A 26,181-nucleotide genomic window follows, 5' to 3' on the forward strand; every position below is an offset into this window, starting at 1 on the left:
CTTTCGTATCAAAGTGTAGAGTCTTCTGACTGTCAGTTATTAGCTGGGAAAGCTCACCTTTGCAGGGCTTATTACTTTCATCTAACTAAACTTCTATATCCTGACAAAAGTTACTAAATAAAGGGCAAAAATATGTTTTGTAGATAAAAACCTGAAAGGTAGGATTTTTATATGACACTTGTTCTTTGTCTCATCCCTTATTCCATGTATGTGTCCATTCTTGTCTTCGTTTTCGCTTTTCCTGTCCGTGCTTCTATTCCTGCCTATTTAAACTTCCATTAAAACCAGTGGGAGTTTAGACATGTAAAGGGTGCACAAGAAGTCTTGGTCTTTTTTTAAAGAAAATTCTCATTTAAGTTCCTTTTAAGTTTTGTTTAAATATGCCTTTATTAGGTCCAAGGTGCTTGGTTGGTATGTCATTACTATACATTGCTTAAGGTTCTAATTTTAAACAAATGACGCTGAGAAATATAACAGTTCAACCAACGTGTGAGCACTAGAATGACTCCCCATCAGTCCTTACCAGAATTGATGGACAGAAGACTTTTGCAGTTCCAGGGTTTAACCCTAAAGGGAGGAAAACTCAGTTTGCAGATATTCAAAATGTTCAACATATCTAGCAGTTTTTAATCATCTCAGTAAGTTCTCGTAATCTCATCTTTCTCACCTGACAATAACGCCATACTGCAGATATTATACCTCTTTAATTGAAGTCGATCAGTATAATTCTGTAGGGGCCAAGGATCATGCCATTGAGAATTAATCCGTCCTTTTATCCATGTGAAAAGGCCGTAGAGACGCAGATCCTGCGGCTGCCTGTGAGCAGAACACCTCCATAGGCCCATGTTCAGCACTACTGATTCCAGAGTGGCTCAGAGCAGGGAACGTGCCTGTCCACAGGGCACTGGCCGACCGATCAGGGTCACTTCTTTGTCAAGATATCAGATAAACTTCCTGCTGACTCCTAGCCAATGTGTAGCATTCAGCCAGGCACTCATATCATAAAAAGGCCAAATGTAATTTGGATAACAGGTTTACCTCAATACATACTTATTGCACTTCTCCTTGCATCTAATTTTTACTTGCATAGGCAAGAAAGAAATTTTAAAACTGAACAGAGGGGAGATTAAGTAGGAGGGATGATGTAAACTCATGAGTAAATTTGAATGTGTTAAATTAGGATTCTGCTCTTTCTCACTCTTATTTCCATTCAAAAACTGACATTACATGAATCCTCAGCCCAGTCACAGGACATATACTTTCTTTTAAAGATACAGTACTTTTTCAACATTTTAACTTTTCTACGGTTAGTGTAGATAACATTCTGTTCAGTGAACCGTGACAGTCATCCTAGATGACTACCCTAGAGCAAAGCAATAATAATAATCAGGGTGCCTCAGTGTAAATTCTCCAGTAGCTTGCACCAGCGTTATTCTGAGAGGGACTAATGGCTATCGTGAACTTGCTTCTCATTAACCCTAACTGAAAATAAATCACCGTCATAACCTGGGTGTTTTAACTGTACTGTTGCAGGCTCTGTTTGGCTCATCCTTTAGCTTCCTCACCGGTGTGATTCTGAATAAGCAGTCAGGATTTCTGATATGTAGTATTCTTCTGTTGATCCCAGTAGGAATTACGGACACATCGGAAGTGAGGAATGGGAGAGAAAACATTCAGATCAGATTAATACTTGTTTTAGTCCACAAAGATAAGATAATATTCATACAGAATTTTAATTGTTCTTGTATTTTCTCTTTATCAGATGCTAAAATGCCATTTCATTATTATACATGCTTTGAGTGAACCGTCCTTGTTTTCCCTTTCCTATATAGTCCAAGGCTCTCATTCCACTGCAAACTGAAGCTCATCCAGAAACAAAGCAGAGGGTACTGACGAACTACATGTTTCCCCAGCAGCCCCGTGGTGATGAAGGTAAAACACCATCAGCAATTCCTGCGAAAGCAGGAATGTGTTACAGTGCTTTTTCAGATTAATGGAGATAAAAATGGAGGGATGGAGAGGGAGGAGTTTCAGGCCATGGTTCCATGTCTGAGTTTCTTTCTTCTGTTATATAAAGCCAGCAGTGCCTATATAACAGTCCCTGTTTTGTCATACACAAAGGACACCTTCCATTTTCGAATAGCTTAGTCTTGGCCCACCAGGTTTAGGTTTTCTTAAACACTTTTCTACTGTCAGAAGCATGGCCTCGTATCAGGAATTTGAATCTAGTTCAAATTAAGTTTGCACAGGACAGAAATTGTAGGTTATAGCTTGCTGCCATCAGACAGACTGTTGGCCGGACCCAGCTCAGGGTGCAGCAAACACCAGCAGCTGTCTGAGAGCACCGGTGTGGGGCTTTGCCGAAACATGTGGGTGAGGGCTCTCACCGAGCAGAGCAGGGTTTCTGCCTCCCAGCTCACATACGTAGGTTAAGTTAGAGTTTGCATACTCCTCTCTCTCTCACCTCTGCCACCCCAAATCCAGTTGCTTCCCACCATTCTCTTTTCAGTTTTAATGCTAAAGTCTGGTAGTAATTATTTGCCTGTTATTACTGTCATTACTCCCCTTCAGGAGTTTTAAGACAATAACCCAAGATTCCAGGATCAACTGAAAACTTGTGGTTTTGGATCATTCCCAGTCTTTTGCTAGGTGCACTAATTACATGTTCTGGTGCATTACTGTTTGCAATTAAACTGCAGATTTCCAGTCAGACAGTGACAGTTTTAACCCTACTTTATGGGAAGAGCAGAGACAGCAACGTATGACTGTTGCCTTTGAATTTGAAGAAAAAAAGGAAGAAGAGGAAAATGCAGGGAAAGTTAAGGTAAGTTCTGTCTGATTTACGCTGCTGCTCAGGTAATATGGACAGGGTCCAACTTACAGATCTTCTGCTGAAGTATTTTTATGTTTTAAATGTTCAGAAAATACTTTAAACTGTAATGCAAGTGTAGCAGTTGAGGAGGAATAGCATATCTTCTCTCCCTGAAGTACGCATTAATAATTTCTGGTTTTGCTGTTGTTGTCTAGACAGCAAAAGTTTGTTTTCATGAGTCAGTAAAGGCCCGTAACCCTAATGTTTGGTTCCTAATGTGACAGGTGTTTTATAACTAAAACAACACAAAATGTTTGGAGGCAGACAATTGCTATCCAATCATTTAATACTTTAGAAATATTTAGATCACATGGGTGATTCTGTATTCACTCAAAGTGGACGTGGATGAAGGCTTTGCAACTTCATGGTGTTAGAAATGAGTGTGCACTGCAGGAGAGGATGGAGAATGGAAAGCATTACCCCTTAAATTTTGTAACCTGCCTATAAAAATGAGGATAATTATTTAAACATAAATGTCCTCCCCCACTCATCTGTAATTAATATAATTCAGAGTTTTCAGCTGAGTCATTAGTGGTTTGTACTGTTAGAAGGATATTGTCAGGTCCTTCTATTTTTTGCATGGCATGAAGATTTCTGTTTCTAGTACAATATCGAGGAATCATCCCAGATCAGACACTTTAACACTGCAAATTTTTAACTGATGTAAGATACCCAATGTAAGAAGTGTCACCAAAGACAATATCATATGAGATGACAACCATATTTTAATTTAAAATTTAGCAATAAAATATATTTATTAATAGCCATTTAGTTAACATTCCACTTATATCATCTTGGGAATTTTTTATTTTCCTTTTTAATAATTTCTATTTATTCTAATTATGAGTTTTCATCTGATTGCTTGTGACCAGCACTAATGGACTCTACTGTTTTAGTTATATAGAAATGAATCCAGTTTGAAAAAAAAAAAAAGCAACCTTTGACTCACAATAAATAGATTAAATTTTACCCTGGAAGAACTGCAGGTGTATGGTCCATGTGTGGAAAACAGCATCTGGAAGAATTTTGCATTGTTTCACCACTTCTAACTACAATTTTAACTCTGGGCAATATGGCTGTCCAAATGTCAAAAACAATTGGAATATTAACAGAAAAATAGATATGAATTTCTAAGATGATAGGAAGTTTTAATTGTATGTTATTTGCAAGCACTATTTTCGATATTCAAATGTTGTAACATAATGAATCAAATCCCTTATATTAAAATCAGAAAGGCTATTTATTTCAGAACCCTACGAATGACTGAAAATGTTTTCTTAGAATAAATTGTTCTTCCAGAAGAAATAAATCCTCCATACGCGGAATGCTGCTCTTGTACTTCAGCTCAAATGCTGCCACCTGCTGTACAGTGAGGCAAGCATAAAATACATGATACCACATTTTCAGTGGTCCTGGGAACAGCCCTTAACAACACTAGGACATGGCTTGCATCTATGGTGTGAGCAAAAGTCTCCGCACGGTCCTGTCTGGGACCCTGCTCTGCTGTACCAGCGCTGTTCAGGGAGTTGTCGATGCTCTCTCTGCTCACAGTGCTTTCTTACCTGAGCAGTTCGGTCCTTCCTGGTAATTGTTGCCCCATGTGTGGCCTGTGGGGCAGAATTTGCAATCCCAGAGGTGTGCATTTGGTCAGCAGCTGTCTCAACTCAGTTTCAGAGGAAAATCAGAACGGCAGCATGGCCTTTGGCCTGGCCAGTCGTGCTATTGGCAGAAGGATTGATGTTTGTCCTTGTGGGTGATCCATGTTCCACGGAGATGTAGCCATCCGTAAAGTTTTGGCTTAGCCATCTGAAGGGCAAACAGTCTTCATCCTTCATATCACCACTCCTTAGTGGACAAGAGAGCATATAAAACAATGTTGTAGTACGAATCCCTTTCTGCATGAGATTGCTGTATTCCCGTATATGATCCTACGTTCCTCTTCTCCATAATGATCACAACATCTCTTCATCAGAACAAAACCCCTTTACCTTTATATTTGACACCAAATTCTGCAGCTGATTCTATTGTTTTTGCTTATATAGAGAAAAATTATTAAATGAAATGCGAAGTATGGAGCTAAGAGCTGGTCAGAGATTTCCTCCAATTTGTATGCCTTCAGGAGAGCATCTCCCCCCTCTGTCGTATCTCACTGCATATAAACCAGATACCTATAAACACCTGCAGTTTGTAAAAACTGAAAGTGGGGAAATAATACTGTTCAAAGCAGGGACATCTTACCAAGTTTTGAAAAGAAAAGATTTCCCAATATAGATTTGTTTTTTCCTTTTCCCTGTCATGGAAAACATCCTTTTTACCCAAGCCATGAAAAAATGAGCTCAAATGAAATGACTGATAATAGGATAGAAACATCTATTTCCATCCTTCTGCTATGTCCGTGCTCTTTCCCAGTAAGGCTAATCATCTCAAACGTTACAAAGAATTACTTGACCAAACTGTTCACCAGCCTGCGTTTAGATTCATGAGCATGCGCTAAAAACTAAATTCTGGAACATTTTGTTTACTTAGTGTTTGTCCCTCCATATGTGTGATTTTAGGGAGTTTTTACCATGAGCACTTTTAGCAATTGCACTAGACCTGGACAGGATAAATTTAAAGATTATCCTCAATTATCAATAGGAGGTAACGACAAACTTTGGTAGCTTTTTATAAAAGCATACATAGTTTTCACTTTGTATCTTTTATAGTTAAAATTGACTGTCAGCCAACTGTATGTTAAAATAGATTTGGTAGTTGAACTTACTCAATAAATTCTTCCATCAAGAATATTTCACTTGGAAAGTTCTCTTTTCAGGGTCATGATACTTTTGAGGTAACATTAGAACATACACAAATTTTATAGACAGGGAATATAGATTTTATCTGTAGTGGTAATTCTCACTGCTTTTAAGATCAGTCATGGAAGTATCTGCATTCCAATGTTTATCACCTGCTATAGCAGCCAGTCTTTTTAAAGTTTAAGATTAATACTCATAATGATATGTGAGAGTCTTAATAAGATCCCTGTCTATGACTTGCCTATCTCATGAAAGTCTGTCAGTTAATTTATCCTTATTTGGTAGTTACTGAGGATTTACTATGTGACTTGACTTCTAGCTTTGCTTGTCTGTACACTTTACACTGAAATCATGGCCCAGATTTTGTGAAAAAGCGATTGCCTAATTAGGCCACGTTTTAATATGATTTCTTTCAACCTAAATCAACCTCAGCTTTACTAGTGCTGTGCATTGCACACTTACTATCTTTTTTCTGTTGAAATTGTTTGTTAACATATGACATTGTAGCCATACATTTTAACATTTCATGTTAAAATCAAGTCAGAATCTATTATCTGGAACGTTATTTTATGGTAGTTCAGAATTATACACTAGTATTTAATACAGTTTTATTTCCCAAATCTGTCATGCTTTGCACCTAAGACATTCCCATCCGTAGACCATATTCATTGGAATCCAAAATTACTTTTTTCCCATAATATAATAAAGTTACCTATTAAAAGTAAGCTCCGTTTGCTTACTTCACATGCACAGCTTGTAGTAAATGCTTCTTTGTGATAAATGCCTCCAAATACATTCTTCTCATGTGGTAAATGTGAAGTATTTTCAAATTTCATAGCCTCAGTAAAAAGAAACAGTTATCATGACACACTGCTTGTACTGGGAGCTGTAATTTTGATTCGTTGAGGGATTTTACTTCATTCCCACACCAAATTCAGGCCCAAAGAGAGCGACAGACTCAACAGCACCTTCTGGGTTTCAGCTGACTGCATTTATCTTATGTTATTTGTGCTGTGCAAGAGGCTTGCTTATAAGGGGCTGCTCCAGAGGATGTGCTTTATGTTTGATCCCTTGAATCGTGGATTTTGTGTTGAAACGAAAACTGTACTTTGCAACTCGTATAAAGAGAGTGGAGACAGGGCAGGTTTTCAGTATGAAGGGCGAGTGGAGGACAGAGTGGCAGGGCAGGAGGAGTTCTGCGGGGGAGAGGGACATGGCAGCTGCCCCACTGCTGGGGATGGACTAGGCTTAAGGTACCAACCTACAAAACTACCCACTCTCTCTGCACCACTCAAACAGGCTTGCTGAGGACATGCTTTGTTTGGATGTACTCTTCTCTTTCCCCAACATCTCTTCTCACGACATGGTCCCCAGGAGACAAATTATACCTTTAACTCAGTGGGGAAAGGTATAGGGAGAGGTCAGCATCGTGCCTTCTTTCCTGCTTGGATTGCTCCTCGAATGCTAATTTGTTGCACTGTCTCCTCAGAGGAGTTTGCTGATAGTTGCGTCATCTTCCACCACGTGATGGGGAGTGACGTAATCCTCAACCACTCGTCCCCCTCAGCTCAACCCTACAATTTTATAGAACTGTCTTAAATCTAGGATTGCTTTGGACTTGGGTAGATACAATGGTTTCTCTACTTCTGAGTGATAAAAATTATAAATTTGAATGATGAGTATTGTAGGAAATCCATAGGTCTTTCAGTCAACTAAAGTACTCTTCAGTGTGACTCAGGGTGCCATTTCTGTAGTGATTTGAGTCTGTTTTCCTGTATTTTCTGTATACGTAAGAGTAAGATTCATACATTTGAGGGCATGTACGCCCATTATACATCTCAAAGAGCAAGTAGGTCCCAGTAGATCAGATTCTGTTCTCAGTTGTTATAGATAATTCAGATTAATTCAGTACACTGAACATAGCTAAATTAATTCTGCCAGTATTTAGACCAGTATTTTTATGAAAAAGTGTGATTTAATATGTTAGTACTCTCAAGTCAAGCGTAGAATTAAAACACAGTGCTCTCACAGGGTAAAAGAGGTTTATAGGGAAGCATTCCCATTCGTTCCTTTATGTCACTGAAGTTCCATTATAGATTGAGAGCAAATTTCAGTTCAAGGGCTTAAAAAAAAAAACCAAAAAAACAAAAAAATTGAAGATAAATATATGTAATGCATTACCCCAAGTAGATTAATTCAAAATCTGAGGAATGTGCACTTTTAGCCACAGTACTATAACCATAGTTTTAGTTTGCATGTTGTTTTCATTTTGTGTTTATGTTTTAATTCTTTTTATGAATGTTCAGGTTGAAATAAATCTAAAACGTTATCCTACTCCATACCCGGAGGATTTAAAGAATATGGTAAAATCAGTTCAAAATCTGGTGGGCAAAACAAGCCATGGATTACGGCCTGAGAACTCAACACCAACCGCGAACAGCGAACAAACTGTGAAAGAAACATTTGAGCACAAGTGGCCCATGACACCAAAGGAGATTTCAGTGGAGGTAATGTAACAGGACCGTTGTTCCCTTCCAGAGTTCAAGATGGGGTTTTAATATAACTCCATCAAATGATATTCTGCATCGGTTGTGAACGTCATACCTCATAGTTTCTAGTTTCATTCTTTAAAGTTAATTTAGTTTTATATTGAGTCTGCTGTTTTTCCCAGTACTGCTAAGATTATCAGATTGAATTTTTAGTTTTAAATCTACTTTGGTCTGAATTTTGGTATTGATATATACAAACACTCTCCTAAATTTTAATGATATGATGGACTTGCATAGCAGCAGGAGAATGGACCTTATCATGGTTTACACCTCAGTCTTAAATAAGTGTATTTCTGAGTCAAATATGTAAATGAAAAAACAATTTATTCTGTCTGGCACTAGTTTCTACTGCTTCTATTCACATTAAACTTAATACATAGCAAATAAACCTTATCAAAAGTTAGTGAAGCCAGTAGGAATGCTTCTCTGGCTGCAGGGAACTTTAGATCAGGCCTCCTTGAATAAGAACTTACTGTGAGTTACAGAATCTGCACCTTAATATGTGTTGGCTAAAGGTGGATCAATATGTATATGAACAAAGTTTTCTATTCTCATGTGAGAGGTGACCATATACTACAAAAGGCCAGTCTTGTCCAAACCTGATTTAGGTGACTGCAGCTTGATCTCAGAAGACATCTACTCATTGACACGTTCACACTGACTGTGTGTGCGTAGTTTGTAAATTAGGTAAATCTTTTGCCCTAACAGTGTTTACTGATATTTTTGTAACATGCTTGGACAGGACTACAAGAGGACCTGCATTCTTGAAAATCTTTATGATTCAATTTTATCAATTTTTACCTTTTCGCCTCCTTTTTATTTAAACATCATGACAGATTTATTGTCCTTGAAATATCCCTGTCTGTGGCTAGCGGTATATGCATGAATTTTCCTTCCCCAGTTTTCCATGTACATAACACAGATCCAGGCTATTTTTATATATTCAGCAGTCTCTGCAGCTGCTCTGTCAGCTGCTCGGTCTCTGTGTTTCATTTACAGGTAAACATTTCTATTTCTTTAAAAAAACAAAATGATTTTCTCTTAAGGTGACTAGAAAATTTTCTTCACTTCTAGGCACTGTTTGGATTAGTACTTTAAACTAAAATACGTAAGTTAAATCATTAATTGCTTTTATCTAAATCTGAAATTTTAACTTCCGCCATTATTCCTTTTTGCGCATAAAATTCTTTCTCTGGCCTTTTAACCGACTGTGTTGTGCAGCATAACGTTTACAAGTTCTCCTGTTCCCATCAAATACAAGTTATTTTGCATATCTCATTTTTTAACTTAAAAATTCTCAATGAGTTTCTGCTGCCTTAATAGTCCCTACTGTGAACTCACACAAACGATGTATCTGGAATTTGAATCAATGTTGTCTGCCGCAGCAGAGAGTCCTGTGGGTGGGTGGGTATGCAGAGCTTAATGAAACCTCCGTTACGGAGGTGGAAGGAAGGAGTAGGTGGGCAGTAACACCATAAAATACTACAGCTGCTCTGAAACGATTGTGTGACCACATACTGTGTTCTAACAGAGAGGAAGATAAAGAAGACCCATACCATTCCTGTTTTATTCTGTGAGAAAAATGCACTTGACTTTTGCAACAGAAAAATAATCATTTCTAGTTTTTCTGTGAATGTACATGAACTTTAGTTGTATGAGTATCAATAGAAGTATTCTGTAAAGATAGATGAATTGCCAAAGACCCTGCAGTAATTCCTGAAGTGCAAATAAATGGTGAGATTGCAATTTGCTAGTTGATTTTCTGCCATAAACAGCTGACAGGAGCGCGTGAATGTTTCCATCATATCAGTGAAGATGTATTTCTTGTCTTCCATTATTATAGTAGTGAAGATGATGGATCTTTTTTGGATTTTAGTTTCCCTAATATTTAGTCAAGACTAGTAACACTCCTGCTGACTGAAGGAAATAAAAGTATGTTCTCGTCATTCATACAGCTGGTGATCTTTAAGACTGACTTCTGTGGTGATAGAAAGTGTTGGTCTGTTCTTGGTTGTACAGCCCTCTTGGTTGTATTTCTGACCGCCTGGAGAGACAAGGTTAACGTGAGCATTCCTCCGACTGCTTGCCAGTCTGCAGGATTGCAAAGCAGAGAGACATGTGGCAGTAACAGTCATTATGCCCTTCCTGCCTATGACAAATTTTTTCCAAGATCTACCAAGTCATTTTGTGTGGAGCCCTCAAAGACTTACCTCTGCCCCACTCTTCCTCATGTACTAACGTCACCAAGTCAGTAACGTCTCCTTTTAAAGCTCTGCTGTCTGTCTGAGACAGCCTGCTGGAGCCGTCTGGGCTTCAGCGTTGTGCTGGCTGCTGTCTCTGTCCTGTGTCTGCAGGTGAGAAGTGTTTCAGGGTTCATTCGTTCTTTGGCTTTCAGATTCCAGATCCACATTCAGATTTCAGATTCAAGTGAATTTTCTGAAGAATTTTTCCTTCCACCGGTGGAAGTTCAGTTCTTTAATGGGACTTAAATCTTGTCTTAACATCTTGGTTGGGACAGCCTTCAACCTAATAACTAGTGAAACTGGTCTTCCTGGAAGCTGCCACTGCAGCCAGAAAAATAGGAGAGATTTGGGCCCAGTTGGAAGATGCTGCCCTCTATGTTTTTCTGGGATAAACCCAAATTTCAGGGGTATATTTGGTTCATTCCTAGCCATCTGACTGAATTACATTTTGATTACTCTGATTATTTTGTTCTCTAAGCTAAAAATTTTCTATTGCCTGAGCTTCAGACAGACTACGTTATGTAATCTTGTCAGGAAAAGACTTTTTAGTCTAAAAATTCTGAAGTCTGAAACTGTCCACACGCAGAGTTGCGAGCTCTAAGTACTGCCTTTTTCCACGCAGAGTGTAACACAGGATAAATGGCTCAGGGAGGGTTTGTTCTGAAACTGAACCACTGGACCTAACTGCAATTATCAGGAAAGATACTAAAAAGTCCTAAGACACCCTTGTGGTGATCCCAGAGACCCTGCTTGTGCAGATCCCACTACCAGGACTGCCAGAAGTTATTACAATTCTGAACCCAGCTCTATGCCTCATTTAGTCACACTCGCATCTAAGGATATTCTGACATCTAACCGGTTGCGTTTGTTGCTACACTTTTTGTCATCTCCTTTATTCTTTCAGTAAAGTTTTAGCAAAATCTAGAAAAGTAGCATTTGCCTTGGTCTGTTTATCTGTTGTCTTTGTTTTTCGATTTCTTTTTAGCCAGTTGTCAATTCTTCAGATTGCTCTAGCCTTCTCCCATTCAGAAGTTCTGCCGACTCTTTTCATATGTTAAATTGTTCCTCTAGAGTAGATGCATTACTGATGGTCCTGCGCTGTCTGTCTTGCGCGTGCTGCATCTGCCCGGAGCCCTGGTCTGCTGTATTCAGAGGCTTTACATTCTGTGCCAATAGACTCTTGTATTAGGTGTATTAGGTGTATTAGGAGTATTAGGGGATTTTGGAAAACACAGCTCTCTCGGCTTTAATTTGATGTTTTTGTGTTGTCATCATGAATAATTGCCAATGTTTCTCTTTCCCACTTATTTGACTGGCTTTAACCATGTGTCATCTCATGGGAGGCAACTCATTTTTTTTTTTATCCTGTACCCATATCTTTCTCTGGTTAGTCCTGAGGAATACATTCTCACTCAATACAATTAAATTTATCTTTTTCTTTTGTTCTTGAAATTTACCCTATTAATAATACTTTGTTTTTTCCTACTAGTGGCTTTTTTGTTCTTGGGCTTGTAAGAGCAAGGGTCCTCTTAAGCAGAAGAATTAAATGAAATATGACATACGATGTTTTTATACTTCACATCATCTTTCACATTCACGGCATGGTAACAAATGCCAGAATAATTCTTTGAAAAGTGTATTGATTTTTGTTGGAATAGCTAGACTGAGAGCTAAAGTGAAAAAAATATATATATATAACACAGAACATTTCATAAAATCATGCTCCTAAATAAAAACCTATATTCATCATTATGTCAAATATGGATATCAAAACTTTTATGAACTGGTTCTTCCTATCTTACAGAAAGTAGTTTTGTTTTAAGCTTATGACGTTTGGAAGTTTCATGGCACAATATGGGGATTTCAGGTTCAAGACAGAGAAAATAGAGAATTCCAAAAGGGCCACCTGTCTGATACAGACAACATTCCTAAATCAGCTTTGGAAATCCCAGGCAGGAAGGAGAAAGAAGAGCATACAAAAAGCTTAGAGGTACAGCAAGAAATTTAAGGTGCACCTTGCTTCGGAAGTAGAGAGTTTCACAGTCTGGGCATGCTATGCACTTTGTTATTTTTCAAAAAATGGTTTTGCCTGGTAAGTTCGTTATACTGAGGGGAAATGATTGCGCTATACTGGAAAAATGCTGTTGCACTCGTGTTAGCTGTGAGTTTTATGTACAGCGATAGTGTTATGTAAGAAAAGCTATATACCACAAGGGAGCTGTATATACCAAAATTGTTTAAAATCTTGAATATATTATACCATGTAAGGGTCAGTATGTAGCTATATTTACTTAAGCGTTAGCAGTGAGGAGGTTAAATAAATGGGCTATGAAGATATCTATTCTTTGCTATTCTGGTATGGTGTAACTATACCGAAGGCAGAAAGATTTAAATATCCATTGTGTAAATATAATTATATTCTTCAAGGATAAATTATGAGGCAAATACTTCTATGAATTTTTGTTTACTCTGCTTATACTAAAAAGTAGTTAATGGAGCCTAAACCTCTCAAAATATGAGCACAGTATTTTACATTTTAATAATATATTTTTGTTTTCACGCCAATTTAAATTATTTCTCTAAATATTACACCTCTTTCCTTTATTGACTTCTCTGTGCAAAACCTTATGACCCGTAATCATTGGAGTACCTTTATCAACAAAATGTCAGAGTTCAGAGATCCTCATAGGGTCTCCCTCAGTGTAAGTTACCCTCCTAAATATATTTCTCCCAACAGTTCCTACCTCATTTTTACTGCTATTTATTTACTTTCTCCTAATATCTCTCCAAAAATCCTCTTTTTTAGTAGATGCCCTTCTCTCCCAACTTCCATCCTCTTTCCAAAAACACAACTCATTGTGCTGTTCCAAAGACTATGCATGTTTTACCCCTTCCCACAAGGATCTTCACTGGAGTTGGTACCACTTCCCAGTGTTGCTATGCCCCTTTCCATCAGTTCCCGTTCCATGGCCTTTCCTTGGGCTTGTGCACCCTAACACCTGCTTCCCACAAAATGGAGTTCCCACATTGCTCATTTCTCCAGTCCCCTCTCTCCAAGGTACCTGTCTTGAGGTCTCATTTCGGAGCTTTCTTCCAGTGACGGGGTAAGAAATGGCACTGAGACCCTATTTGTGTCTTCATTCCCTTCTTCTAGCTAGGGATGAGCCTAATTTACATGCCCCAATTCAAAAATCTCTCTTTCTATGGCTACTGTGTCACTTTCTTTTCACCTTTTGACTCACACTATTTACAGCATATATGTTATTGCTGGCTAGAACAGAAAAACAGTTGTACAGCCTTTGAACGTTAAGGTTTGCTGAACTCTCGGTGAGAAGTCTATGAAATCAGAGTCATTTTAAGTTAGGAAAAAACTCCTCGGAGACAAAATCATTTTGATTTAATATAGCTTTAGGAACAGCTGAATAAGTGGAAGGACTTGTGCCACAAATAAATGAAAGAGGAATTCTTAGTCCAGAAATAATAAGGAAATGGTTATTGTAATTTTTTATTTATTTCTACTGACAGCTTGCATTTTTGTGACCTTTACTTCATCAAAAATGTTTACGTGGCCTTGACACATCTTACAAGTTCCATCTGTTTTGCCCACATTTTCAGAATGAACCCATCACACTAATATTACAAGTAATTGCTGTAAAACTAATTACAATTTTCAGCTGATGAACCAGCATGATTAGACACACCACCTGTGTGGCAGTGTTTCCGCGTGTTTTCAGCTTAGTTAAAAAAAGGCTCTGAAATATTTGTTTGCTGCAGTTTGAAGCGAACTCTGTTTCCTGTGTTTATTCTACATTGTTATATTCCTCAGGATGCCTATGGACATCCTGCCAATGAGATGAGAATAGGGGAGCTTCGTCCTTCCATGCCAGAGACGCCGTTGTACCAGCCCAAACTTGTTCTCCTGGGTAAAGAGAAGAAAGGTACTGACTTGACTTACAGTGGCTTTTTAGATGAAAGCATACATAATGCACACAGATAGATAGGGCACGTTTCTTAAGGTATTCTATACTTCCCTCTGATTTTAAACTATATTACAGGCATATTTGTGCACAATCTATATTCATAGTATCAATTTAAAAATGTATTTTTTCTGGAGTTCATTTTCCAAATGCCACCTCCTGAAAATATGTGCTGTGTTTTGTTTCAGAATCGACAGATGAATCTGAAGCAGATAAGATGCATTGTCTGAATAACAGCGTTTCCTCAGGCACTTACTCAGACTATTCCCCTTCCCAGGCTTCCTCAGGGTCCTCCAATGCACGTGTTAAAATGGGGTCCTTGCAGACAACGGCTAAAGAAGCAGTGAATAATTCTTTGTGGGGGAACAGGTGTGATCATGTTTCATAACACAGCTTCCTGTTGCCTTTTTGACTTAGGTTGTTACATATGCATTCAGGCAAAATGATGGTATGCTATCTGTAAAGGCATTCAAATCAAAATACAACATTTTACCCCAGTTTTCTAGAGGTGCACATAGCTGTACAGAGCCCAGGCTGTAGAGAGTTAGCCCCCCGCTCATACTGTATAAATATTAGTAATTCTACAGCTGTTTTTTCAACTGTGTGGTATAACCATGCATTAAAGGCATCTAGTAATTGAGCTACAGTTATTCTGCTCTGTGTGATCCTGAGCTGCAGCTGGCTATAGTTTAGCACAGTTAACAGAGTTTATGTGATTCACATTCATTCTGTCCTGAGCCTCAGTTTTCCATGGACCTCCAAGCATAATACAGTTCCTTGGAAGTTTGCAGTGGCCATCAGTAGCCTTAAAGCACTCACGTACTGTACCACGAATACCCTGCCATATCTGTTCCTACTGTAGGCTGCCTAAACGTAGTTCCATCTTAAGAAATCTGCAAGCTCCTCATCATTAAACACAAAGGTTGGAGCCTACTCACTGGAGATGTGTAAAATCTTGGTGGTGAGAACGTGCACAAACTGAATCTGTGTTTTTCTGTTGTTGTTAAAAAAAAAAAAAAAAAAGCAGATGTTAAAAATTTTTCCTGCACTTACAGAAGATTATTTTTAAAGTAGGAAAATAAGTTATGTTTAGTTGGATTTACATGAACAAAAGGCATTGAGCCATCCAGGACTTTCGACTCACTTTGTTATTTCTCCATGTATATATTTACAGCTTCTGTATTCCAGTGCAAAACTGCTGCAGACGTTCATGCCAAATCAGTGGTGCACAGAGCACATCTCATAGTACGATCCTGAAGCCTGAGTGTAGATGGGAGAGTATCAAATAGCTTTATACCCGCGTCTGTCTGATGATTGCTTACATGTTCTAATAGAGGATATCTGATCCGGTTTTATTTTGTTTTATTTTTGCAGGCTAGTGCAGTCATTTCCACAGCCCCTTGAAACAAAGCCATTACTGAGCCAGCGGGAATCTGCTCCAGCAGGAAACCTGCCGCAGCGCAACGACAGGCGCCCAATGAGCGACACTTTCACTGACAGTTGGAATGATAGTCCGCACTACGATAATACAGGGTTTGTTGCAGAGGAGAGCGCAGTGGAGAATCCTAGTGCTAACCCTCTCTTAAGCGCTAAATCTAGAAGCACATCTGCACATGGACGCAGGCCGTTAATTAGACAAGACAGAATAGTTGGCATTCCTCTGGAGCTTGAACAGCCTACACTCAGAAATACACATGAATCTGAAGTGCCTCCTCCCAATCCTTGGCAAAATTGGACCAGAACTCCTAGTCCTTTTGAAGACAGGACAGCTTTTCCTTCCAAACTGGAAAACACCCCCACCACCAGCCCTTTGCCTGAGCGGAAAGATCATGTCAAAGAGTCTCCTGAAATAGCTAGCACTTTCACTCCAGGAATAGCATGGGAATATCATGATTCAAATGCTAACAGAAGTCTCACGAACGTCTTTTCGCATATTCACTGTCGCCCAGAACCTACTAAAAGTGTTATTTCAATCAGCAAGAGTACAGAAAGGCTTTCTCCAATGATGAGAGATTTAAAAACTAATAAATTTAAGAAGTCACAAAGTATTGATGAAATAGACATTGGTACATATAAAGTTTATAATATACCTTTAGAAAACTATGCATCTGGTAATGATACTGTAGGAACCCATGAGAGAGTAGATAAGCTTATAGGGCAGGAGCATGGCATGTTGAGCATGTCTCGCAGCCAGTCTGTGCCAATGCTGGATGATGAGCTGCTGACTTACGGAAGCGTTAAGGTGCAGCAGCCGCAGAAGTCTTCTGTGACAAAGAAAGTCTATCAGTTTGACCAAAGCTTCAATCCGCAAGGAGCAGTGGAAGTCACAGCAGAGAAGAGGTTACCACCACCTTTCCAACACAATCCAGAGTATGTTCCCCAGCAGAGTAAAAACATGGCCCAGGATTTGGTCAGCCCGAGGGCCTACCGTGGCTACCCTCCCATGGAGCACATGTTTTCCTTCTCTCAGCCTTCGGTTAATGAGGAGGCGGTCAGTGCCCCATTTGTGAGCCAGGGGTCAAGGCCAGGTTTTTTGAGAAGAGCAGATTCATTGGCAAGCTCCACTGAAATGTCAATGTTCAGAAGAGTCAGTGAACCACATGAACTGCCTCCAAGCGATAGGTATGGCAGGCCTCCGTATCGAGGAGCTGTGGAGCGCCAAAGCAGTATCTCAGTGTCTGAATCTCAGTTCCTCAAAAGGAATGGCAGGTATGAAGATGAACATCCTTCATATCAAGAAGTGAAAGCCCAGACTGGAAGCTTTCCAGTTAAAAACCTTACACAAAGGAGGCCATTGTCTGCAAGAAGCTACAGTACAGAGAGTTATGGTACATCCCAAACCAGGCCAGTTTCAGCTAGGCCTACAATGGCAGCTCTGCTGGAAAAGATACCATCAGACTATAACTTGGGTAACTATGGTGACAAGCCTTCAGATAACAGTGATATAAAGACAAGGCCTACCCCTGTGAAGGGAAATGAAAGCTGTGCTAAAATGCCTGCTGACTGGAGACAACAGCTACTTAGACATATAGAAGCTAGAAGGTTAGACAGGGTATGTTTGGCATTTCTCTGCAATTAATGCCTTTAGTTGTGTGTTTTGATATTTAAAACTATTTGCACTTACAGTGGTAAACATCAGAATTCCCAGTAATGAAATTCCTGCTTTTTGTGTTAGAGGAACTGGCCTGTAGAGCTTTCTGTCAACACATAAAATCAGCTGGAGTTAGGGATTCTTGGGGAAAGGAATTATAAAGAGTCCCTATAAAAGTAACTTACCACAGTGCACATTACTAATTTAATAGTAGTAATTTAACTACTGCAGCACTGGCTGAAATACTAAAAAAAAAAAAAAAAAAAAAAAAATCTCTCCTTATCAGCAGATGTGAATATGCTGCTGAAGTCCACATCTTTGGTAATGATTTGGGAGATTAAAAGATGCTGGATACGTCTTTGCAATAAAAGGAAATAAAAAAAAATCACAGCTAAAAAGTAAAGAAAAATGTATTTTAGCTTTCATATCACTATTAGTGGATAACACTGCCACTGTTTTTAACAAGAAATATTATTATTATTCCCTTTAGCAACAGAAAGTTATGCTTATTTGCCTTCTATATAGAGTGTAGTACAAACAATATAGTGCATGATTTCTACAATGATTTTGACTATTTAATGACCTGCTTCATGAGTCTGGTTTTGCTTCATAAACTGAAGTGACTGAAAAAATTACTGTGGCCTAATGCATAAATTAGCTTCAAAATGTGTCCATATACGTATTTTATGCTAGATATTTGTGAGTCTGGTGTTAATATATTCATTACCTTTCGCGTCTCAGATGTGATGCATATTAAAATATCATTAAGGATCAAATGCATAAACTTTAAAAATTGGCTTGAAGGCTGAAGCTTTTCCCTTACTTCAGCTGTTTTCCTTGTGTTATGTAAAAGTGATTGGAGAATACATAATAATACCTGGGCAAAATAGTGCAGGCTAAGTACAGAAGTTTCTGCTGAAAATCTGTATTTGCCAGATGTTATTTGTTTAAGAAATATCTTTACACTTAGTTTAAAAATGTGTATACACTTAAGAAGTACTTTAATTCACGGAAAGCTGACACTGGTGATTTTAGCTAATTAAATTGTGTTCCTAGGGTTTTCTGCAGGTGGAAGTGAGCTGGTTTATAGGCGCTTTCAACACGCAGTAAGAAAAACCCTAAGAAGTTTGACTGGCTAGTGGAGATGTTGTCGAGCTGGCGAGAACGCCTGGGCGCTGCCCGGCAGCCGCGGGCACGGCAGGAAGCGCCCCGCTGCTCCGGGCCTGTGCGACGCCGGTCCGTGCAGGACCTGCGCGCTCCCGGGGCTGGGCTCCCCCGCAGGCTTTCCCTTTGCGAAGACCTGCCGGGGATCCGTTACACAGCGCACAAGGTGGTGCGGAGTCTTTTTGCCAGGGTTTTTTTTTTTTTCCCTCCGCCTTTGAATCCCTTTTATGCTAGATATACGCTTTCTGGCCCATCCATGGTTGTGCAGACATACCAAAATTTGGCCATATTTGCAAAATAAAGACTTGTACCATGTTGTATACTGCAGATTTCAGACTAGAGATAACGACATATTTCATTTGCTGTCAGCGTTGAAGTCTTTTTTTATGGTATCCATTCTATGTATAACTAGCAATGTATTTGCTTCTGTCTGACCCAGTGCATGCATCAAAAAGCTATTTATTTCTTGGTACTGTTTGTTTGCTTAAACTAAAACTTTGTGAAATTAACCATATATGTGTGATATTTAATTCAATGAGCATGTGTGTTCATATCCTGTCACGTGGTTGTTTCCTCTACTCAGACCGCTGCTTACAAACACAACACAGTTAGCCTTGGCATGCTGCACTCTGGAGGTTTTTCAGCAATGCATGCCGGCAGAAGCATGACTTTAAACTTGCAGACTAAATCTAAATTTGAAAACCAAATGCCTCAAGAGCTACCTCTACCGAAAGTAAGTATGGGATAGCCAGCATATACCAGCCTTACAAAATAAATTAATACTCCTTTGCTTTTTCCTGGTCCTGGTTTTTCCTGCTTTGCCTATTCTTCATGCTTATACTATACGCAATCCAAAAAGCAAAGATGCTAGTAACGTAGTTTGCCTAGTCAATAACCTTGCTTTTTGGATTAAGTAGCTCACATGGCTGTCATTACCGCTTTCTGCTCTTGTGTTTTATATAGACTGATGTGATCATTGTATTTTCCCAATGATATAGTCTGAGTATAGAACGGGAGAACATATTTTGTGTTGTGACTTTCTGATCTTAGAAAAATTAATGTAGAAATGTTTAAGATGCTTTTAAATAGGCTCCAAGAGACAGGGATTTACACATTTGAACACTAATCTGGGTATGCTGTAATGTCTGATAAGCTTTGGGTACTTGCCTACTATACCTAAAATAATTTTAAATTTTTGTTGTGAGTAATGCAAATAGAAAGATAGGAAATATTTTTTCCATTTCTTTAATGTTTATTTTACAGCTATTAATGTTATATTGTTGATACATACATACATATATAAATATTTATAAATAAATGTTTGATGGGAAAAGCAGTTACAGCAAGCCAGAGAGGAACGTTGCCAAAGTATTTTCAGAGCATCAGAGAGGGGATTCTTCTCTAAGTCACGTGTGGCCACGCTGGAGTCACAAGAGGAATCGGTTTGCCATATGATTGCAAGCAGTCTTGTTATTTGGATTGTATATAATGTCAGTGGGACTGCTGTAGTGCTATAAGACACGAGCGTTAAGTGTCTGACTGCATTAGCATCTGTAGTTCTCATTTAGCTGTTGGTACAAAGTAGCTACATCTCTGTGAGTAATTAAATGGCAAGAGGGCGCAGATCCAGGCTCTGAAATGTGATCATCTGTGCTGTTAATTGCTTGACTGGCCTCTGGTGCGGTTTTGACCCAGCCACCTGGCGCTCCCCCAGGCAATTCCTGCCAAGGCTCGGGAGTCGGCACTGGCCAGAAATTCCCAAAAGGCAATATCAGGGCCGGACTGAAGAGTTTCGATCCCGCCCTGTTCAGGAGGATGAGGCAATTCAGTGGCAGCAACATGACCAGATTGTGCTTGTTGGCAACAGGGCAGGCCTTAGCGCTACTTGGTTTATTACTATAGGTGTATGCATAGTGTACTGGATGTCCAGGCGAAGCTGTGGGAGTTGAACAGCACACGCGCGTGCACGCACATGCACATCGCTGTCAGGTTTCTCCTGCTGCAGCTTACTTTCCCCATTCTGTTAACGTCATTTCCTTCTCCCATTCCAGCTATCCATGGAGTGCAACAGGTCCTGATGTTACCGTACGCTTCTCCATTGTTGCTCGGTTAATGACATCTGGGTCACATCTTAAGTGTAGATCTATGTTTGTTTGGACACAGGCAGCTTTCCAGTGTTGGTCATATTGTATTTTCTGTCCAAGAATGTTTGTCTGTTTGTATATATGCTAATTCTTCTCACAAGTCCTTGCCAGATGTCCATTTGACCTTAACTCCAAACGGTGCTACTATTTTTGTGCACACATTTAGGAATAAGGCATTACATATTACTTTAAAAATCGTAGGGTATAAATGATGATGGATTCTAATATATGGATATCTGAGGATATGTTTAGGGTGACATGTTCTTGGGTGGGGTCTTATGTGAATTACTCTGCTTTATATTCCGCCAGCATTTCATTGCTACGTATCCATGTAAAATCTGATTTTAAGATGCATGGAAGGGATGTATTCTTGTACTGCACAGTTTGGAAAGCAAGGGAAAAAATATTGCTGATCAAATAATTTGAATGTATGGAATTGCTTAATTTTATTTCTTCACATGTTCTAGAAGATTTTGTATTTCTCAGTGAATCCAGGCCACAGCAGTTTAATACATACTTCTTTCTCTTTATTGCGACCTAGACTCAGAAGAGTAGTAAGTGAGGTCTAATTGTCCAGTGCAAGCTCAGAAAACCAACTGTAACAATTGCTTATACTGAGAAAGATTATTACATTGAGTCTACTCTGTCTATAACGTGTTTTAACTGCTGGTTTTCATTTTTTTTACCTAGACATAATAGATCTGTAGTTTTTACTGGTCTGCAGTCCATCCAAGCTCTGCAAATGAATAATATTGCAAGCAGACTAATCCATTGCACTGCAGAAAATGAAAAGAAAAACCTGTTATCACAGAATTTTCCTTTTTTATTCAGAAAGCAGTAAGCACTCTCTATATTTTTTCTTTTTTTCTTCTTGAGTGTTAACTCACCTCTAGAGATTAGTCAGTCACTTATGAAAACGGCACAGCGTTCTCTGCAGTGACAAAAGAAACGCTTTTCAGGAGAATACTTTCAATTTTTATCATCCGTGTCAGAATTCTTTTAAAACTGTGTGGATTGGTGAACTTCAGTCTCAGAAGTACAGCACCATAATCAGCATTTCACAAAGTGTATCCCTTTAGGAGGAAAACCAGAAGTCCCCGTAGGAAGCTGCCTCCACATACTCCCCTATGGCTCTGGATGGCTGAGAGCACATAACATGTTTTATAAATTCTTCTCCCAGGGAGGTGACCAGATTTCCCGCATAGCCTTGGGCATCTCAGTCTGTGGGTGAGACTGGAAGGGATGACTCACATCATCACAAAGAAGATCTGCCTGCTTTTTCCGTTTTTTTTATTACTCCTCCGAGAAGAAATTTTGCAGTGGTACATTTTCATTTGGGAAGTTGTTTGCCGCGTGATCTCAGATGATGTACCCCTGGCTCGGGTGAGGGTTACGTGGGGACAGCAGTCAGGCAGCAAACGGGAGAGAATGGCTGATTCATGGGTCTGGGAAGGCAAAGAGCCCCCTGACTGGGCCCAGAGCGGGACCCCTATTCTGACCTCTGGACAGGCGGGACGCGGCGCGTCCTGGGCTGCACGGCTTCGGCAGCCTTCCTCCTCCCCGCTGCTCTGCAGCGTGGTCCAGCCAGGCCGCTGGCCGTCCTAGCGGTCTGTTGGGACAAAAGGGCTTAGCGGTGTCGGGGGCACGCGCAGCCACGCGGCCGGTTGTCCTGCTTTGCCTGCAAGACGCAGCAGCGGCGCGTCAGTGTAGAGTTCTGCGCTCGCCTTTGCCGCTTTAGAGAGTTTTGTGCTGTCAGTCAGAGTGACAGCAGCAGCTCTGCTGGGCCAGACACGTGGACCGGTGTCTGCTGAGCTGTAAGAGATAACCTGTGGAAAAAGTACTGAGGTTGGTCTCATTTTTCCCTTTTTATTATGTGTAAAGAAAGCTCTAAGGGGAGGCCTTGTGTTTTCAACAGGGGAAATGTTTGGAATAATTTTTTTAATTTAAGAAGTATCGCATCTTTCCTGATTTTTGTAGGGGGCTTTCTGAATGATGAGAGAATTAGAATGACAGCTTTTTTAGATTTCAGATAATTGGGGATGAAAATTTTTACTTAACCACTGAGGAATTTGATTTAAATCACGATTTACTGATATTTAGTTTCAAAACATTTTTAAGCTTGTTGAAAAAAGCCCTTAATTGACCAGTTACCAGCTTTAATATTTCAAAGCCACAGTTCCGTTTGTTCTTCAGTCATCTAAAGAAGTGTTTCATGATTTTTCTTCCTAAGTTGAAGAAGATATTGAATGATGGAGGAGAAAAAATAGACACTTTTTTTTTCTTTGCAGGTCACCATTAATTAAAACTGAATGAGCGGTTAACTGAATTAAGCACTTTGTAATGATAACTGCTGTTAGTGGTATTATAAAGTTGGCATTTTGAAAGGCCTGGCATAAAAAGTGATAGCTATGTGAGCAAAATTTCCACCTAAAATAAACAAATACAGACAAATGATAGAAAATTCAGTTAGGACAGAAAATGGACACGTGCCCCCAAGCTACTGAAAACAATGAGGAAAATAACCAGTGAAAAATCTAACAAAGAAGAAATGTGGCCAAAAAGAAAGAAAAGCAGAAAAGAGTAACATAAGTATAATACCCATTCAGGAAACATTAAATGTGACCATTCATATCCGGGAAAGCATTTAATTACTGGTTAATATTACGTATATGATGTCCTGTTAACTTAAGTAGAACAAAAGCAGTCATATCCTAGAGAGAGGTCTATAAAAAGTATATGACACGGTGTAACATAGAGCACAGCTCAAGGTACAGCAGCCAGAACTTTGATATTGTCATTAAGGAACATTTTATAAAGAAAATATAAGCTTATAATTTAATATTGATGGCAAATATTTAGTAAAGTTTTTTGATAATTGAATGACCGACCGGTAAGAAATTTCTAATTCAAATGATTAATGGCAGACTACAAGGTTAAATATGTAACTGTGGCCAAGATTTGTTGTTCTGAAGATAAGGATTCATATTAAATTAATTTTCTCTTTTCTCTCATCATTCATTATTCTCATCATTTCTCTAAAGATCTCTTATCTGCGGACAGTCTCATGACAATATGTTTGCATGTTAACAAAATGCCATAACATTTAAGATGGTTTCCTTTCTAACAGTAGTGTGTTGCCGTTTAACTGGGTTGATTACTAGAATAAATATGAAGAGAGAATTTTCTGTCATGATCTGTCAAGTGACTAAAGGGTGCCGTCCCGTTTCCGCAATAGACCCCATCACAGCAGAGCAGCATCCTAGACAACGGGCAGGAGGAGGTTTCGGCAAGCAGCCAGTGGAACCCCTACCCCCTGGGGCGGCGCGACGTGCCCCCGGACACCATCACCAAGAAGGTAAGCAGCTCAGCGCAGCCGCGCGAGGGAAACTGCTGGCATAGCAACAACTTTTTTCTGTTCCTAGCAAATCAGTGGAAGAAGGAGAACGGGTTAATGAGGACCGGTTTGGGACGCAGATATTTTTAGTTCAAAGTTTAAAGCAGTAATCACTATGAATTACCGGCCATGTTTTCATGCCTGCTACCCATTTTTGTATTCACGTGTGCAGATGCTAATAGTTAACATCTATAGCGCGCAAAATGGGCGCAAGGAGTTCAGCAGGTGTACTCCCACATGTGAGAGAGTTGTCAGCTCCCTTTTATCCTGAAAATCCTTCATTCAAATTAATTTCAATTCTTAGGTTGTGATAACTTAATGGCAAAAAATACATGTATTGAGATGGAGACCAGCTCAACGCCTGGACTGTCATAGGCATGCTGGCAGAGATGTCCTAGGCAGTGCGTCAGCTGTTGATAAACTCACTATCAGAGTTGGAGAAGGATTGTATCTAATAAGAGATCACAGGGGTCTGATTTCTAGTATCTTGTGGCGATAGATACTAAATTATAGTTCCTGGATCTGGCCTGTTTCTGTCAAAACGCTGGCTGCTCTCGTCCAGCCCCAACTTGGCCCTGTTCACATTGACTGAGAAACTGGTCATTTTTCTATATTCTAGTCATAAAACTGAAGAATACAGGATCTTAACAAACTAAACTGTGCTTGCAATCAGCTTTAGAAGATGGAGCTGCACATATAAGCAGTGATAATTATGTTGCTTGTTGATCTACATGGAGACTGGTCCTGCTCATTCCTGCAGTAAAGTCATATAAGTGAGTAAACTGGTGTGAAAGTCATAATGTGCATATTGATAATTGAAGTAGCTTAAATAACTGTTAGCATGGATGAAGCAAATATTCCCCTACTGGCTTCAATTTTTTTTTATTCAAGACAGTTTTAGTAGCAGCGGCCCTTGCCCTTACAGAAAATTAGTGAAAAGAGAGAGTTTACACACGTACAAGAGAATTGCTTGAAGACAGGAGACAAAAGTCGTTATACCCAGAGCAGCACAGATACTCCACCTGAGGCAAAGGATGGTGAAGGGGAGAGACAGCACCCTGGTGCTGTGTGATGGAGTTGGCTTTGAGAGTGAAGTTATTCAAAGGATTTCTTTATCCTCTCCTATGCAAGAAACCAGGAGAAGAATTTTAAGAGGAGTTATTCCTTATCTTCACTGATATATTGGGATAAAACCAGCATTTATCCGTTCACACAGTCTAAGGTAATCTACATCTTGCATTTGTGCATCATCGATGTTACTATAATAAGAAACTGCAGATTCTATTTCGTTCCGAATGAATATCTGGGTGCTCAGACATTGTAAGTACCAACATTGCATAACCATACTGAAATTCGCTTCACTTATTGGAGCAATCTGTTATTTCATTTGTTGTCAGCTACTTTAGTTAAACTGAAAATATTGGACGCTGAGCTGAAAATAATTAACTTCTGTGGTGGATGTTACATAATGTTCAAAATGCAAATGAAATCAGGAGAAAGAGTCTGCATAAAAGAAGGGGGGGGGTTCTGCAAAATAGGTAATTTCTGTTTCTAAGAAAAGGATTAGTTTTCAGCTTATCCACTTCCAGCAAGAGCCACAGAGTGAATACACAAGAAGTGGTGATACGATCGTGATTCGATCTCTTCAAAGAAAGCCTATTAACAGGAGTGAGAAAATAAATTCTGAGAATTTTTTACCTGCCATTCTCAGGAGGTGATTTGCAATGTGCTTTTATGACAGTGCTAATCTCTTTTCCATTGAAAGTGACCTAGAGTGTCTCCACCATTTGGAGATTAAAATACAGTGAGTATTTGAAGTCAGACTCAGAAAATCTTCTGTAGAAGTGAAGTTCAACATCACGAACAAATGTTGTAACTATAAATTGAAGTATACATTGTGTTTTCCACTAACATAACAGCACTAGTTTTAATGGGCTAGTGCAAAATAGAGC

At 39.3% G+C, this 26,181-nt stretch overlaps 1 protein-coding gene across 1 annotated transcript in view; it reads left to right on the forward strand.

Annotated features, from left to right (window-relative positions):
* LRRC7 (leucine rich repeat containing 7) overlaps positions 1-26,181 on the forward strand; it is a 195,723-nt gene that overhangs the window by 142,644 nt on the left and 26,898 nt on the right. Inside the window, exons 15-21 of the mRNA XM_068953511.1 lie at positions 1,833-1,932; positions 2,700-2,824; positions 7,974-8,174; positions 14,286-14,397; positions 14,625-14,805; positions 15,811-17,488; positions 24,071-24,190. Coding sequence (XP_068809612.1) covers positions 1,833-1,932; positions 2,700-2,824; positions 7,974-8,174; positions 14,286-14,397; positions 14,625-14,805; positions 15,811-17,488; positions 24,071-24,190 — 2,517 coding nt within the window. The remainder of the gene's footprint in view (positions 1-1,832; positions 1,933-2,699; positions 2,825-7,973; positions 8,175-14,285; positions 14,398-14,624; positions 14,806-15,810; positions 17,489-24,070; positions 24,191-26,181) is intronic.

This window comes from Struthio camelus, chromosome 8 (genome assembly GCF_040807025.1).
Source record: "Struthio camelus isolate bStrCam1 chromosome 8, bStrCam1.hap1, whole genome shotgun sequence".
Taxonomy (NCBI): Eukaryota; Metazoa; Chordata; class Aves; order Struthioniformes; family Struthionidae; genus Struthio; species Struthio camelus.